The 16798-nt window shown below is 35.6% G+C and overlaps 1 protein-coding gene across 2 annotated transcripts in view; it reads left to right on the top strand.

Moving 5' to 3' along the window:
• The window catches only part of AHI1 (Abelson helper integration site 1), an 81447-nt gene that overhangs the window by 40350 nt on the left and 24299 nt on the right, over positions 1 to 16798 (top strand). For both annotated transcript variants that reach the window (XM_069851947.1, XM_069851946.1), the window contains exon 19: positions 16359 to 16417. In XM_069851947.1, coding sequence (XP_069708048.1) covers positions 16359 to 16417 — 59 coding nt within the window. The remainder of the gene's footprint in view (positions 1 to 16358; positions 16418 to 16798) is intronic.

Raw genomic sequence — 16798 nt, 5'->3', positions numbered from 1 at the left:
TTTTGTCATACCAATCCTGTAGTACTACTCTGCAGCACCATACTGTAGTGTTGTCCAGGACTTTGTCTTCGGCGTTCTTATCTTTTTTTGTTGTTGTGTTCTCATCTTTGTACCTTCTGCCAGGGTAACCCTTTTCCTTGTTGCAATTTTATAAACAAATGAGGAAGTAGCAAAAACTCCAGCTTTCAATTATTCATTCTTTAAGAGACACTAAAATTCCCTCCGGTTTTGTTTGCCTTCGTCCTTAAACTTGTGAGAATCTTTGAATGGTGAAATCACCTTTCTATACTCTTAGACACTGTTTTGCAGATCCGTGGCGTGTCATGAAAGAAATAGCTGCACTTTTAGGCTTTCACTTTCAACGGTGACTCTTCAGTAACTCCCACTGTTTTCAGGGCACGTCTTCTAAAATAAATCTTAGGTTTCAAGTAATTGTAATTAGCAGTGACCCTAATAATTAAGTATCTGGGAGATTGAAGCTCAACTATAAAAACTCCACAGATCTTTTGACTAAAATTTTGACTTCAATAAAACCAGTTAATTAAACTTACTCTTAAAAATTAATTACGTATCTGCTAGAAACGTGATGGTTCTTGTATCTTTAAAAATCTGAAAAACAAAAAACACAACACTTTGGCAGGACTGAGAACACTTAGAAATGTTCTCTTCATTACACAACTGACAGTCAAGGGTGTTTTCCACATACATGAAGTGAAAGCTTCAAAGCACTTTATCTCACTCTCTGAAGATATTAACAAAACTGACTTTGCATTTAAGTCCCCTGTCATATTTGATAGACTATTTAAATCTTCTTTTTTCAGTCTCAAGCAAACAAGATAGGTTTCTATGTCCAAGATATCGAAAATAATTAGCCATCAGCTAAATGCTCTTAAAATACTATTTTGAATCTCATTTTTAGAAGCAGGGAAAGGAGGTACATCAAGTAGCAGAATCCACATTTTTGCAGAGATACTACAGAAACACTGTCAACAGTTACATTGTGATATGTATGTTGGTTCATTGATTACATTTTTCAGTATTCTGTCCTCAGTACTAACGTAGTCCTGTAGGACTTAATTGGGTTTGTTTGTTTGTTTTAGGGGTATTTATCTTACTTCTGACATTATCCTGTGCTACTCAAGGAAGAATGTGTGTGGAAAGCTAGGTCAGTGTGGCCTCACTCTTTTCATCTCTTAGTAAGAAACTGTTAGGGGAAAAACAGTCATGTAAACTTTGACTGAAAATATATCAAATAGACAATTTAATTCAGTTTTACTGAATAGGCTAGAATGGCTTAATTTTCTAATTTGAGAATAAAAAGTAATAAAATATCCTGAGGAGATATTAAAAAATATGACTTGAGTATATATTAAAGTTGTGTGTATGTATGCTATGTAGTACAAGTATAACATGAAATACAATTTTTGTATTATATCTCTAGCTATGTTTGGGTACAGGTTGGTGGCATTTTCAAAGAGGGCTGCAAGGACTGATTAACAAACAGACAAGAACCAAGAGAAAGCATGTGGTACAGTCAGAAGTGTTACTGGCTTTCCCATACTGCTGTGCTGAAGTCATATAAGGCTGAACTTGGGGGATTATTTTCATTTAGTGGTAGTGCCAGTAGGAGCGCCATTTGGAGAGATCTCTTTAGTAGGATCCAGTCCATGCAGGTGAATTTAATGGCACCCAGATAGCTAAATACTCATTTTTATTATTATTGTAAAAATATAATTACATATTATTGTAAAGACTCTATTTTATCAAATTTTAAAACAGGAGTGAAATCTCTTCCTGTTTGTATTTAAGAGAAAATAACTTGATTGTGTGTAAAAGACTTCTTGAGGAGAAGATAAAGATAAGAAGTCTCAATTTTGTCTTGAAAGAATCTGGGTATATCTATTCCCTGTTAAACTGTAGTATGTGTTACCTCATTAGTGCATCCAACAGCTTCATTTAGATTTGCTGTGATGGGAAAAGCAATTAAGCCTGCAAGGCTACACAGATCAGAGCTATGGAAATGGTGTAGCAATTTGCCATGATGTCAAAGTTACTTTGAGATATTTCTTTTGAGCCCCACATCATCTTAAAATTGGGGCAGGAGCATATTGTGGTGAAGAGGACCAAATATGTACCTAAAATTGGTTTAGCATCCACACTGTTAGTTGAAAGTGCTTTGAGTGTAATAGAAGCTGCTAGGAGAAATAGGTGATGATAGAAACTAATTTTCATTGCTCTTTTATATAAGAGGATACTTACAAAAGGAAAGTAGGTAATGTTTAATAATTTCACAAATGCCATCTCTCAAATTCATTAGTATTGGTGAGTCTCCTTTCATCTTTTTTTTTTTTAATGATGCTAATTAAGAAAATAATGAAATGACAGTATGATACCTTCTGCAAAAGGGTTTTAGTGTGTTTTTTCCTGGTGGCCTGATATGTTTATCTTTGCCTATTTATCGTTGCTACTACAGAGGAACAAATGCAAGTTTCTTGTTCACCACAGGGTAGTTGTAATAGCTTCAGTGTGGTCAGGCAATCCAGTGGGGGAAATATCTTCGATTAGTAATCTGCTACTAGTTGTCGGTATAGAAATACAGAACACTGTTAGCATGCCTTGTAGAGTTGCTGCCAAAATAGGAATTGGTATAAGAATACATTAGAAGAAATGTTTGCAGGATGGTTAGCTTCCTGCAAGCTACAGTCTGCTTGTAGTAGATTATCTCATGTGTTTGAGAAGGGTGAATGTGCATTAAGATGAAAGAAATGTGCGCCCAATACTTGTCTCACATCTCAGTTACATTTCTAAGTTTTTATGCAGTTTGCTGTTTTACTATTCTGTCATGTAATTTAAGAACTGATCCTACTTAACACATTTTTCAGAAATTTAACCTTGTAAAAATTTTCAAGGTAATTCTTCTTATATTTTTATAGGCATGGATTTTTTTGTAAAATGTGGCCTTTTCATTTAACTATTCTAATGAGGCAGTGGATCTAAAAATTGGAAATTTTAGCCGGTAATTTTTTTTTTCATTCTTAAGCATAAAAATATGCATTGGTTTTTGTTATTATAACAAGCATCCAATAGCAGCTTTGCAGAATTCTCATATTTAGTGTAATTTGTAGAACTCAATTGCTTCTAACTTTTTGGTTGTATCAAGTATATGTGCTTTCCTCCTTTTTGGAAACTGAATTACTTTAAACACCCTCACCCCCAGATTTTGATAACAATAACATTTGAAAATTGTTATGAGAAAGTGCAGAAAAGCAGCACTTTATAGGGGAATAAACTTGGCTTTTTTTATTTCTAGTTTTTTTAATATATTATTTTGTATCGGGTTTTTTTCTCCTGTTAACCAAAGATAACCTTCATTATAAGGCTTTATTTTAACTATAAAGCACTGCGTAGTCACAGAGAAATTAAGATAATGGGTTAAATTTTATATCCAATTACCAGAATTCCTCTTTATTTTTCAAATGAGGGTAAGAGAACTGAGTAGAGACAAAGTACCACCTGAACACCACAGATCAGTTCAGCTTGTGTGAACTAACTTAATTACACTGAAATTAGGTAAAAATATTTTTACCAAAAGCAGAAGAACATTAGGTCTAAATTTTTTATATAAATATATGTGTGTATTGTTTGCTCGTAGCAGAATGGAAGATCTGAAAAATACGACAAAATTTTTTCTCAAAGTTAATTTTCTTCTTAAATGCTAGAAATATCCATCACAAGATAATTCTTTGTGGCTCTTGTGTTCTTTTATAATCTATATTACTACGCAATTTGCATTTTGAAGGCAAGATACTTGAATATTGTCTCACTTCCTTCAGTGCAAATAGATGGCAAAGGCTCAATTTTCATCTGTAGCCAACCTCTGCATGTACTCCCCTGATCTTACTGCTTCTGCTCAGTCACTAGAGCCATTTCTTGGATGTTCCACCTTAAAACTGGCCTTGGCAGTAAATAAGAATTAAGGGTACTGGGACACAGCTGTGCCCTCACGATGGGTTACAGGCAGCTCAGGTGATTCTGCAGAGGAAAGAACTTCTTCAGAGCTCTGTGACCCTACTGTACTACCAACATCACTAACCAATGTCAGAGTTTTGGCTCAAGGCATGAATACAGGACTTTGTTTTAAAGCAGAAGAGCTGAGTGTTTACATTTATAAAATGAGTAGTAAAAATGAATTTTTAATTTGGAAACAAAAGATATATGAACGGATTCATCTAACCACAAAAATGTTCCAACAGAATAATAAAGACATAGAGACAAAACCATTAACATTAATGACAATATAGTTCTTCTGTTTTAAAAGGTTAGTTATCCAGTTTCCTCTAGCTGATTGATAAGATGTTATAAATGTCAGAAGAGTTTGTATTTTCTAGTTGAACTTGCTAGAATTGTTTATATTGAGATCAAAGATACACATGTTCCTTTATTGTATGTTCTTTTTCATGTTTCTTCTAGGCAAGTTAATTAAAATATTTCACTAAAAATTACACTAAATACGGAGCACAATAACAGAAATCTTTGAAGATTTTAAAAACTTCATCAAAAGAACACCATTGATATTTACTTGAAATTGGTGTATGTTAGGGTAATCACTGCTGTGCCTTCAGGGTAAAGGAAGTACTCTCAGCCAAATTATACAAGGGTGTGGATTAAATGAAGCATTACTCTCTGTTTGGCAGCAGTGGATATAGATTGCAAAATCAGGGTGTGACGTAGTACTGTGGAAAGACTCTGCCAAAAGTGATTTGGCCTGAATGTGCCCTTACTTTCTCAATTATGTGGATCCTAAAACAAGCAAATCTAATTAATTCCTAAGTAGAGAAGTCCTGTTAACTGTTTTCTGTCTGAGCTTGTCTTTACTTTATTAAATAAAGCTTGTCCATAATTTTTTCGCTATTGAGCCACAAAGCTGCAAGGGTTGACAAAGTGCATCCTTAAATGCAATTCTAGCTGTTTTCAGAGCTGGAAACAGTTTTTCTGCCCAAGGACTGTGAAGTAAATATCAATTCTCTGTCCATCAGAAAGTTCAGGACAGCAAGTATGCTGTCTGTACAGCTGTAAGCATGAGTCAGTAAGATGAGCAAATAGAACTTTTGTTGTCTTGCTCCAGTCCTTCTGTTCCTGTCATTTTCAGAGGAGCTGGGATCACTGAGCAAAAGATTCAGTAGCAGCTGCAGTGCATGGGAGGGAAGGTATCTCCCTCTCCCAAGAGGCAACCTGGGTCCTCTGGCTTCATACCTAATTTTGACAAGTGAGCAAAAACCAAGTACATAACCAAAACAAAAAAATCTGTATTTTTAAGGTACATTATCCATCCTTTTTTTAGTAAGCATATATACTTTTTTTAACTATTTAAAAAACTCTGCTAATTTTGGAGATAGATAGATTTTTATCTGTGTGAAACAAACTTTCATGGATTCCTATAGAATCGTACAGTCACTTGGTTGGAAAAGACCTTTGAGACAGAGTCCAACTGTACCTGTCCACTACTAAACCATATCCTTCATTTACCCATCTCTTAAATACCTGCAGGGACGATGACTCAACCACCTCCCTGGGCAGCCTGTTCTACTGCCAGGTAGCCCTTCTGGTGAAGAAATTTTTCCTGATGTTCTAATTTGAACCTCCCCTGGTACATCTTAAGGCCATTCTCTCTTGTCCTATCACCTGTCAATTGGGAGAAGTGACCAACACCCACCTAGCTACAACCTCCTTTCAGGTAGACAGTGATAAGGTCTTCCCGCAGCCTCCTCCAGGTTAAACAACCCCAGTTTGCTTAGCTGCTCCTTGTAATTCGTGTTTTCCAGACCTTTTACCAGCTTTGTTGCTCTTCTCTGGACACACTCCAGGACCTCAATGTCTCTCTCTTGGTGAGTGGCCCAAAACTGAGTACACTATCCAAGATGCGGCCTCACCAGTGCCAAGTACAGGGGCACAATCACTTCCCTGGTCCTGCTGGCCCCACTGATTACAAACCAAGATGCCACTGGCCTTCTTGGCCACCTGAGCAGAAGCTAATTCATATTCAGCCACTGTCAACCAATTTCCCCCAGGTCCTCCTCCCTGAGGCAGCTTTCCAGTCACTCTTCCCTAAGCCTGTAATGCTGCATGGGGTTGTTTTGTCCCAAGTGGATGACTTTGCACTTAGCCTTGTTGAACCTTATCCTGTTGGTCTCAGCCCATCGGTCCAGCCTGTTCAGATTCCAGTGTAGAGTCTCCCTACCCTCAAGCAGATCAACACTTCCTCCCAGCTTAGTGCCGTCTGTGAACTTAAAGTTACATTCAGTCCCCTCATCCATATCATTGATAAAGATATTGAACAGAACTGGACCCACCACTGTGTATCCCATATAAATATTTATTCCAGGATGTCGTGCCTCTATAAATGTCTGTAGATATCATATCCTCTTTTTCTGTCCTGTCAGTATCACCTGTTTTGAGTGTAGTGCAGCTGTTTCTACTAGCTTATAGTACCTCATTGACTGGGGTTTCACTGAAGGGTGTCTCAGTGACATATGTTGATTTAGGTCTTTCTGGAAGCCGTTCAGAGCCTGACTGGTCAAAGGAAGCAGATTACTGCAGCTAATTTGCCAAAGAATAAAATATAGAAAATTGGAGCTTATTTAATAATGTAGGTTGCACATCTTTTGATGTGATTTGCCTAGTAGCAGGAAATGTTTTGAGAATTCTTTCACCAAACTTCGGTTATCACTGTCCACGAGTAGGGCGTAAGAAGTGATTTTTCTAGCTTTTTTTTATTCCAGCAAGAACTGTAACTGCTAAGATTCACGTTTAAAGATGTTGTATTTGCTGCTCTTTTCAGGTGAAGATCATAAGTAGGCTCTGTTTTCCTACTCCTTGCATCTTTGAAGTTTCATTTTCGGATAACCACATTTAAGCAGAGTTCACCTCTCCAATAAAAAAGGATGGTCTTGTCCTTGAAGCTAAGTTGTTTTTTTTAGCCTGTCTCAATTCAAAGGAGGTATTGTTGAGGTCTGTCACCTCCTCTACTTGTTCATGAGAATCTGTTGTAACAGAGGTCTTCAATCTCTGTATGGTGCACATTGCTCGTTGAAGAACTTCTCTTGTGAGCCAGGTATAAGTTAAAACTGTGTTGGTGTTTATCTCTTTTAAGGACTCCAAGTCACACTCATGGAATTTTTCATTTTAGAAATACATTCAGAACTTGTGTTTTGAACGATAGATAGATTAATTAATGGTAATTTTTCATCTTTTGTGTCCAGGTGTTCAATCTAACAATATATTTGGCCCAAACATATTTGCTTCAGATTTGGCTGCTTCTTTTTAAAAGGCAGAACCAGCAGGAGAAGAAAGATAATTGTGCTACTGTTATTTGGAAAAATCTAAAGTGTGTTGCCTGCTTAATACACATCTGTAATAAACCGCATCATGCGTACCTTGATAACAGTGCTTCTTTGGAAAGTTGTTTTCCTTGTGCTAAAGAGCATAAAGAACACTTCCATCTTTTTTTCACCATTCATACACATAAAGGATCTTCAGCAATTGCAATTGTGGTTTGAATTAAGAATCTCCCTGCAAATCAACTTTTCTTACCAAAACAAATTGTTTTCAGGGTAAATTCCAGGAATCCTGCAAAGAGAACAAGGTGTGTTCAGAGCTGTCTGTATTACCGGTGCTTGAGTTAATAATTTGGCACATGAGAATGTGCAAAAACCTTCTAGGAAGATTTAACAAACAACTGTGTGCTTTTATGTGAACAAGGCTATTAAGGGATATGCTTTGAGAGTCTCAGTCTTTTAGAGTGTTACTAGGCAGTTTTCTGTGTTTTGTATGGTGTTTCGATCCTTTTGAAGAAACAGATGTTTGTGTAGCAGTTAGCAATTAAATGAGTTTTAAAGAAACCTAGGCTATCTTCCACAATGCATAATGTATAGAAATGGATTATTTTCATCATCAGCTTGGAGAAGAATTTCCTGGCCTTGAATATTCAGGCCTTAATAATGGTCTTTCTCTTCCCAATGAGTATAAAACCTTTGCAGTTGCTGCTTTCATCTGGATTTGGTGTTAGTGGAGAGGTAGTATGAGCACAGTCAATAACAATTTTAGCTGCTGCTGTTAGTCAAACCAGTGAGGATGGGTGATGTAACTAGGCTTACAAGTTAAAATACTGCAGTTTTTATCAGTTTGGCACTACCTGTGTGATAATGGGAAGGAAACTCTCATGATTATATTAACTACTTAAACTGTATTTTCATAGAATCATAGAATCAAAGAATAGAATCATAGAATAACCAGGTTGGAAGAGACCCACCGGATCATCAAGTCCAACCATTCAACAATTCATTTTCTTGTACTGTAGAAAATATTTAGTGAAATGGTATTTCTGTATTCATTTTAAGTTAATTTTCATTAATATTTTGCTATGCAAATACTCTTGTTTATAAAATTCTCATGCAAGTAAGATACAAATTCACTGCATACGACTGTAATTTCTACTTAGTAGCTCGATGCTGAGATAGTGTAGAGTCTTATTTTCTTCCAATACCGGTTGCAGTGATTTGGGTTGCATTTTGAACCTTGGAGAGAAGTCTGTTCTCTCCATGATATATAGAGTTCTGGAAATGTCCCTCTCTGTGAACATGCTTGTCTTGCTTTTCTATCTTTTACCTCTCCTCAGGTCAAGTACCACTTTGTAAATGAATGGGAATATTGCCTCCTAATTATGTTCTTTGCAAACTTTTCGTACTTATGTCTTGCATATTTTCTACCTAAGACCCAAGAAAAAGTCTATCTGGGACAAATTGCTTTTCAGCTCTTTCTCAAGTAGTAATTCAAGCTTTCTACCAGGATCTCCTATACTAGAAGGCAGCCCTTGATGGCCAAGTCCTCTTTTTTTACTTTCTCCACAGCAGCATAACATTTGTTATCCACATATTTGTATGACTGGTGTAACTTTCGCTAGAGTACTTGTGCAGTGGCTGAAAGCTGAGAGTATAGCAATAGTGATATTTACTAAAAAGCACTCCAAAACTTCACTGCTGTAAAAGTAGTAGCAGTTTGCTATTGCATTCTGGAAACCTTTGTGGATGTTGTAGGTAAAGGAAACTGAAAAATCAATATAATTGAAATCTGTGCCTGATTGGATCTGCAATATATTGCTTTAATGTTGGGCTTCACTTTTCAGTATATTTTCCTGTATAATGTATGATGCCAGTATGAGTCTCAAGTGCTTTGCAATGTATTGTTTGCAAGGAAATATATTCAGATTTTGTTACCACAGTTGCTACAGGCCATTATTTTCCTCCCATAGACAGCTGGAAACTGATCAGAAAGGACTTACCTATTCATACATGTTCCAATTATCAGTACGTATAAAAACTCTTCTTAGAGTAATTTCTTTATAAATTCTCTGAAAACTTGGAGGTGTGCATGCACAAAATCTCACATGGTAGGTCAGTTTCACCACAAAATTGTCCTGAAATATCTGACCATTCTAGTTTCAGGACTACAAAATGGAAAGTAAACTTGGGAATGTTACTTTCTATTTCTGAAAACACAATAATAAGTGTATCTTCTCTGAGGTTTTTTTTTCTTACTCTTTTGAGTTTAGACCATATTATAATTCTCATATAATGGTTTCCTGATTTAGTATCTGTCAGTTGTCCTGCGTTTTTCAGGTTTTATAATGTATGAATCGTTTGGCAATGACATGGTATTGTCTGGTGATATTTTCTCAAAATTAATTTTCAGTACTGGCTGAAAGTATTAATTTAATGGAGGAAGTAGGCTTGGTACAAACTAGTGGCTATTCTGTTTACGATAAAGACCTGAAATATCCAGCTGACTTATTTTTTCCAGCATATGGCGTATGATGTTGCTGATACTATTTTTCCTTGAATGCAAATTTTAGAAAAATGCTACTTGTGGTATTCAAGCAGCTACAAGATTTTATGGGTTTTTTTGTCAAGATTTGATTTGCATTGTGAAGCTACTGGGTAATATAGAAACTCAGTAGTCATGCAGTCACTAGCTATTTTTTTCTTATCTGAGGAGATTTTGCATTGCAAAAATGTTAATGGCTTATTTTGAAAAATATTTGTGGTATTCTAAGCATATTTTCTTACTTACAGCTTTCCATTTGTAAAGCAACAGGCTAATTTGGTTTAAGTAACTGAGGGTCACTAGGCATTGCTGAATTTCAGTTGTGAGAGGAACTATGAAAAGTAAAGTACTTCGTCCTCCTTCCTTGCATAATTTTCATTATTTGCCTTTTATCCACAGTCAAGTATTGGTTTTGAGGACACCAGTAGACCTCCTGAGGTCAGTAGATCCTTGATTTTGAGAGTTGCAGGCAGAGTTAAATTGTATTTAACTGTATTACATAGAAATTAACTGTATTAATAAATAGAATTTAACTGCACTACCTATTTTTACTAAAAAAGATAAGCAAAAATCCTCCTCAAGAGTTCCGTTTCCTCTGATTCAGGGAGGATAAGTTAATACAGAAGCAAAAATATAAATATTACCAAACCCCAAAGTGAAGGTTACTATTTCACTATTGGGCATCCACAGCTCTAAGGGACTGCAGTTTCTGTATTTCATGAGGTATTTTTTATAGAGTGATACTACAAGCTTTATTTAATATAATACAAAGTAAGTTTATTTTCAAATTTCATTTAGTTTGTTTGCTTTTAAGTAGCCCTGTGATCTTAGCAAAACTAATTATGACTTTCTCGCGATAGCAGCACTAGAAGAAAAATACCTCTTATTAATACAAAGTATGCGTCATAGTCTGCATTTTCCTTACATCTTTTTTTATCTGCTATCTAGAACTTGTAAATAATATTGCTAATCTGATTTCAGAGTGCTGATGATATCTGTGCAGGCTTATTGTTGTTTGCTGCAGAGTCAGTTTCTGTTCTTTACACTGTAGAAAGAGACATCTGGATACTATAACCCCTGCTTGCTTTCAGTTGTATCTACTGCCATTATGATGTAACGTTAGAGTTTGTCATAAATTAGCACGTTTCTGATTAGCACGAATTCAATAAATGTTCTTTACTTCAAAAGAATGATTGGGACACGTGCTACTACTTGTATTGTTTATATATGGTACTGTAGAAACTTAACATTTGTAAGAAAAATGCAAGATGATGATTTGATAAGATTACTCAGAAATAATTAGGTGGGTGTGTAGGCTGCTAAATGTATTTGATTTTAATCTGTAATTAAAAAGTTGGATTTTTTAATTGTTTTTGTGATGCAATAGTTTTTACTTCATTATACCTTTTGTAAATAGTGGCCAAATTCTGACTGTTCATTCTGCCTAAGTACAGGATACATGTGTTGGTATGAAACTATTCTCCTCATAGCTAGTGACAGACTATCTCTATTGTTCCTTCTGGAGTATTATTCTAAAATGCAGAGCAAATACATGTTTGTTCCCTTGTTCGCTTTGAACCAAGAGTGAAAATGATGGCTAAGCCTGAATGAATAGCTCTATGCATTCTTTTGACTGATGGTAGATATAATTATGTTGTGGGAAATGGCACTGCCAGAAGCATAATGTTTTTTTCATGTTACTGCTGTCTGATTCTGAGGTCTCTTCTATGAGGACTGGAATTAGTTGATGTTACAGTGAAGGTCATCTCTTTGTGGATCTACAGGTGTGAATTCAAGCCTTGCTCATTCCACTCCACCAGTGTTCACTTAGCTCTGCTGTAAAGGTGTACTTGGCCATTTGAGATGGAGAATAGGAGACAACCAGATGCGGTAGCTGCAGATAACTGTGCAGGTCCTTGGATAAGAAAGTTACTGTGTTTGAGCATACTCAGTCAGTTTGTTTCTCAATTTATTAAGAACGTGACTGATTCATGGTTTGAGAAGCCAGAGTTCATCTAATACTTGAAGTTGGGGCATCTACTGGAAAATCAGGTGCTGATATGAAAGAAACTGCAGCAGTATGTGTGAAACTGCTTGGTATTGGATTGGATAACTCCCTAGAGTTACTTTTCTAGATAACTGATTTTAATATCAGCATTTAGTAAACAGTTGAAAAGGTAAATATTACATACTTTTTATTGAAAGCCTATCTGTGCAGACTTTTCTGTGCAGTATAATATTTTGGATAGCAACCACAGCCTGACTTACTGCTATAAGCTCCCACGTTTCTTTTATTTTGTTTAAAATAACACAGGTTTCTCTATATAACTTCTATAAAGTAAGACAGTAAACAGAGAAGGATTTTATTTGTCCTTTATATTTTTTTGGTGGTTTTAAGTGGATAGATTTAGGTTAACAAATTGGAACCCCATTTAGAAAATTAAAACACTTAGGAACATAGTTCAGTCTAAGGTAGGTGCTCTGAGAAAAAAAAGTGGGGAAAAGACAAGGAGAGGGCTAGTAACAGCATGGGCTAACCTGGTGTTGGGTAGACTTCGGTGAAGACAGAATACATTGCAAGAATCTTTTGTGTTTGTAGAAATCCTTTGCATATAGTAGTAATGCCATCATAGAACTTTTGTATATACACTTAAACATGGCATGTGAGAACTGTCTATTTTGAGAATACACATTTTAAGTGACTTACAAGGTACAGGCTCTCAAGAGAATTTACCATTTCTGTTGGCATCATATTAGTTTCAAAGTGAACAGTGTTTTAGAAAGAATGCTAAAAATACTCCGTTCCTTGTCTCACTTTGAACTGCTTTTGAATGTAGTTTTCTTTCTGTATGGCTTCAGCCGTATGTGTTCCAAAGTAAGTTGGATATGATACAGATGAAATTTCATTAAAATTTTAAATTCCATTAGAACAGTTTTTGATACGCTTTGGTCCTATCAATACTCATTTTCAGTTTGGAGCATGTTAAAAATCATGCACACTAGACTAAGTTATGCATAGCAGAGTTTGAAATGAGTTTTCACCTAGAGCACTGGGTATTAATAAAGCATGTGTTTTGCTGGTGGAACAAAAAGGTATGTGTGTTTTAAGTGGGTGCACCCATTCCTTTAATTTTATGTGAACAGCATCTGAAAAAAAGTTTGCAGTGCGTTTTGGACAGGAGGACAACTAGTTGGTTTTTGTTATGTTCTTTTCTCTTTAGCTGCAATTATACCAGCAGAGAATACATTGCCAGAAGTGACTCAGGGAACTAGGAATAGACTTTCAGTTCACTGTTGAACTTCTGCAGGAAACTAACGTAGTTTCAGACTCCCTCTCAGGGCAGACACCTACACTGTTTCTCAAAAGATAGCAATTCTTTGGCAGATACTTACCTAAATCAGCACATGCTTGGACTCTCGAAATAATCATAGTAAGAGGATTATGTGGGTCATAAAGAAGAGCCATTCTGCTGTTAAATTGTGACAGTGTGAAAATTCTGATCATTTGAGAAGAAGCAATAGCATCTATCATTTTGATACATCCAGCATTGCACGTAGACGTTAGCAGTAGATGATTCTAGAAATAATTTATTCTTAAGTAAAATTCCATATAAAGGAGACCACTGAAGAATCTGTGCAGAGTAATTGGGAATACAGTGGTTCAAATGTTGTATATGTTTCATAGGGAAGATTAGCTTCTCAACACATACAGGGTTTTGAAGGTGAAGACAGCAAATGCTGTTAAGAAAGAAGATTGTGGGAGAGCTCAAGTAAACCCTCTGAATCAATTCTGAAACATCCATTAGATAAAACAGTGGGGTTTGGGTTTTTTCCAGGTTTGATCTTACAAGGGATTTAATGCCCTTTAGATAAGGTCAGGCTTAGTAAGAGTCCCAGTAGATCACAGTGTCCTGTAAACTTAATTTTTGGATGAAGTGGAAATATCCCTCTGCAAGCCTGACCTCAATTTCAATACCTCACCCTTGTAGTTGAAAAGTTTGCAAAGCCTGGATCAGGCATAACCAAAACAAGCACTGCTGAGACTGTTTGTCACACCTGCTCAGTATCATTTACATGCTTCATCAAGCATGGAACCACGTCAAGCCAATAGCTGTGTAAAATTGCTTTAAAAATATACTGCATCATTTGAGAAAGGAGGGATAGATATTCACTTGCTTGCTGGAAGGACCTTGTTTTGTGAATGAGGAGGTTTTATGGTTGGACTCAATGATCCAAGAGGTCTTGTCCAACCTGGTGATTCTGTGATTCTATGATTTGAACAGTTGTGTGGGGTTTTTTATTTAGTATGACTGTTCTGAATGCAGGGGCTACTAAAAGAATGCATGACAACTGAAAACAACTAGTGGATGACACTGAAGACTAAACACAAAAGACTAGTTTGGGGTAACCAGTAGGCATGATCCTTAATGAATATAAACAAATAGCATTGGCTCTGTGGCACATAGAATATTTGGACCCAAGTGTGCTTTGGTTTATTTAGTGTTTACACCTCAAGCAAAGTAATAAGAATTTCCTGCTTGTTTTGAAAGAAGGTTGTAGTCATGGAAAACAGTAAATCAAAACCAATGCAAGCTGCTAGAGTTCAGTACAGCACTCCCTGTATCCTTGAGCTTACATGTCTGTCTCTCTGCTACACTTGCAACATAACACGTCTACACTGCCTTTTATTTGGGCTTAATCAGGGATATCAGTCTAGCTGTAAAGTTTTCACCTGACAAGCAGCTAAATATAGAGACTGCACAAAGTATTTGCATATATAAACATACGGTATAGAAGTACCTGAAGATAATAAACCTTTTCATTAGGAAAGCAAGAGAGTCAATAATTACTGATAAAAAATCTAAATTACTGTACTTTTTATTAAATTTTGAAGAATTTTACAAACAAGCAATTGTTTTCATCATGTAGTCTATACAGTTTTTTTCCCTCAAATGGGTTTGTATGAACTGGCATAACACTACAATGCTTAAATTGAAAATCCTGTGGTAGAATACTTAGATGTTTAAAGAAAAAATATTTTTTTTTTTATCATGCAGGTATTTTGTTGGTCTTGAGTTTGCTGGGGATTTTTTTTGTTCAAAGAGTTAATGTGACACTTGAATGGAACAGGCTATACAGATGTAGTATCATATCTGTGACAGCTTGTTTTGTAATTGTATGAGTATGTAGGCAATAATATTAATATGTGTAGAAATGCAATAAAGTAATAAAAATCAAGGCCAGCCTTCAAAATGAAGTATTTTGGAATTTATACAAGCTTTTTCAAAATTGTTAAAACCACATTTTTAATTCATGCACAAAACTGAAAAATTGATTATTGCACTTAGGTTTTCTGATGAGTACAAAATCACTCACATGCAGAAGATCTGCAAGATCATGGTTTAACTATGATTGTTTGAGTTTGCAGATTTTCTTTTATTCAGAAATATCTAAATATAAATATGATTAAACATTTATAAGTATATCTCCTGTGAAAGTCTAAATCACTAGGCTTTAGAAAGTATACTGTGGAGTTGGAGTTGGGCAAGCTTCCTTGTGGAGATGTGCCAGTACATGGAAATCTGAATCTGAAAAGTCCTCTTTATTCACATACATGACTCCCCAAGAGCAGGGTTTTAGAGTGGCAGATGAAAACGGGTTTTCAGAATATATTCTTCTTTGAAAACAAAACTTGTTTCAAATCTAGTGTCTCACAGAGAAAATCCAGTGAGTTTAACTCTGTTGTCTGGCATCTCTATACTTGAGAAACCGTTCATGAACGAAGCAGTAGCATTTTTCACTGTCATGTTCAACAGTTTTCAGATTTTTGTATCTTTTATTTTTAAGATCTTTTCTTAAATATACAGCTGAGGAGACCAGTAACAAAAAGATAAATCCGTAGATGATGAAAGGATTTTCCTGAGCGTAGTAGTTAACATAATAGTTTGAAAAGAAAAGAATTTACAAGTACTTGTTCAAATGCACTATGTAGAGAGTGAATAAAATAAACAGCAAGATGTGTTGTGATAGAAATTCAGATGATCAAAGGGAACTACTGAATAGACAAGTTATTCTTTCAGATAAAATAAGGAAGTAATTCCTTTGAGCGTTTTTGTGATCATTTCTGTTGGAAACTTTGTATGCATTACTCAGAAATTCAATGAAGAGAAAAGCAATACAGCCTAGATAATAGTGTCAGCTTTGAGCACGAGTTGGCATGTGGACATAGCTTGAGCTATTTCTCCAAATCATTTGAATGGAAATATTGGATTAGTTAACCTTGTGTCAGGTCTGTTAGTTAAATAAACCCTCCAACTGTTCCTCACTGAAGGATGCATAGTTGTGACTGAAAGATGCTGTTGCTTTTCATTAGAATTTTGTCAAACATATCCTGCTAACATAATGATTTTTAAATAAAATGGTTTATTAGATGGAAAAAGGATAACAAGCAGAAAATTCACAGCCTTTTCTTTTCACAGGGTGTTTCAGCCCAGTAGGAAATCCTCTTAGCCGAACACTATTGGGTAGACTGCAGACGGTAAGGAATTCTATCTTTGCTTTTTTTTTTTTTAAATCTGTGTTTAACTATAAAAATGTCATTATTCACAAGTTCTCATTGTAGAGGTTTTTTTTAATCTTGTCTTTACTAACAAAAGAGTTATCTTCAAGCAAATTGTCCACATGGCCAAATAAGCTTTTGCTGCAGCCAGCTGGTAACAAGGTCAGATACCTGCAAATTAAAAGCTTTATACTTTTTCATTATTTACTATTTTTGTTTAGAAATAAATAAGCCAAAATTCTCAGTCTTTTGGTTTTGATTATGACTAAGAATACAGGCATTGATAAGTAGGGATGAGAAAGCTTGGACAGTAACTTGAAATCAAATCCTGTTTGCTGCAGTGTGTTTTCATGGTTTACT

This window comes from Phaenicophaeus curvirostris, chromosome 2, assembly GCF_032191515.1.
Source record: "Phaenicophaeus curvirostris isolate KB17595 chromosome 2, BPBGC_Pcur_1.0, whole genome shotgun sequence".
Lineage (NCBI taxonomy): Eukaryota > Metazoa > Chordata > Aves > Cuculiformes > Cuculidae > Phaenicophaeus > Phaenicophaeus curvirostris.
The sequence above is the reverse complement of the archived record's forward strand: the minus strand, read 5'-3'. Positions and strand labels throughout refer to the sequence as shown.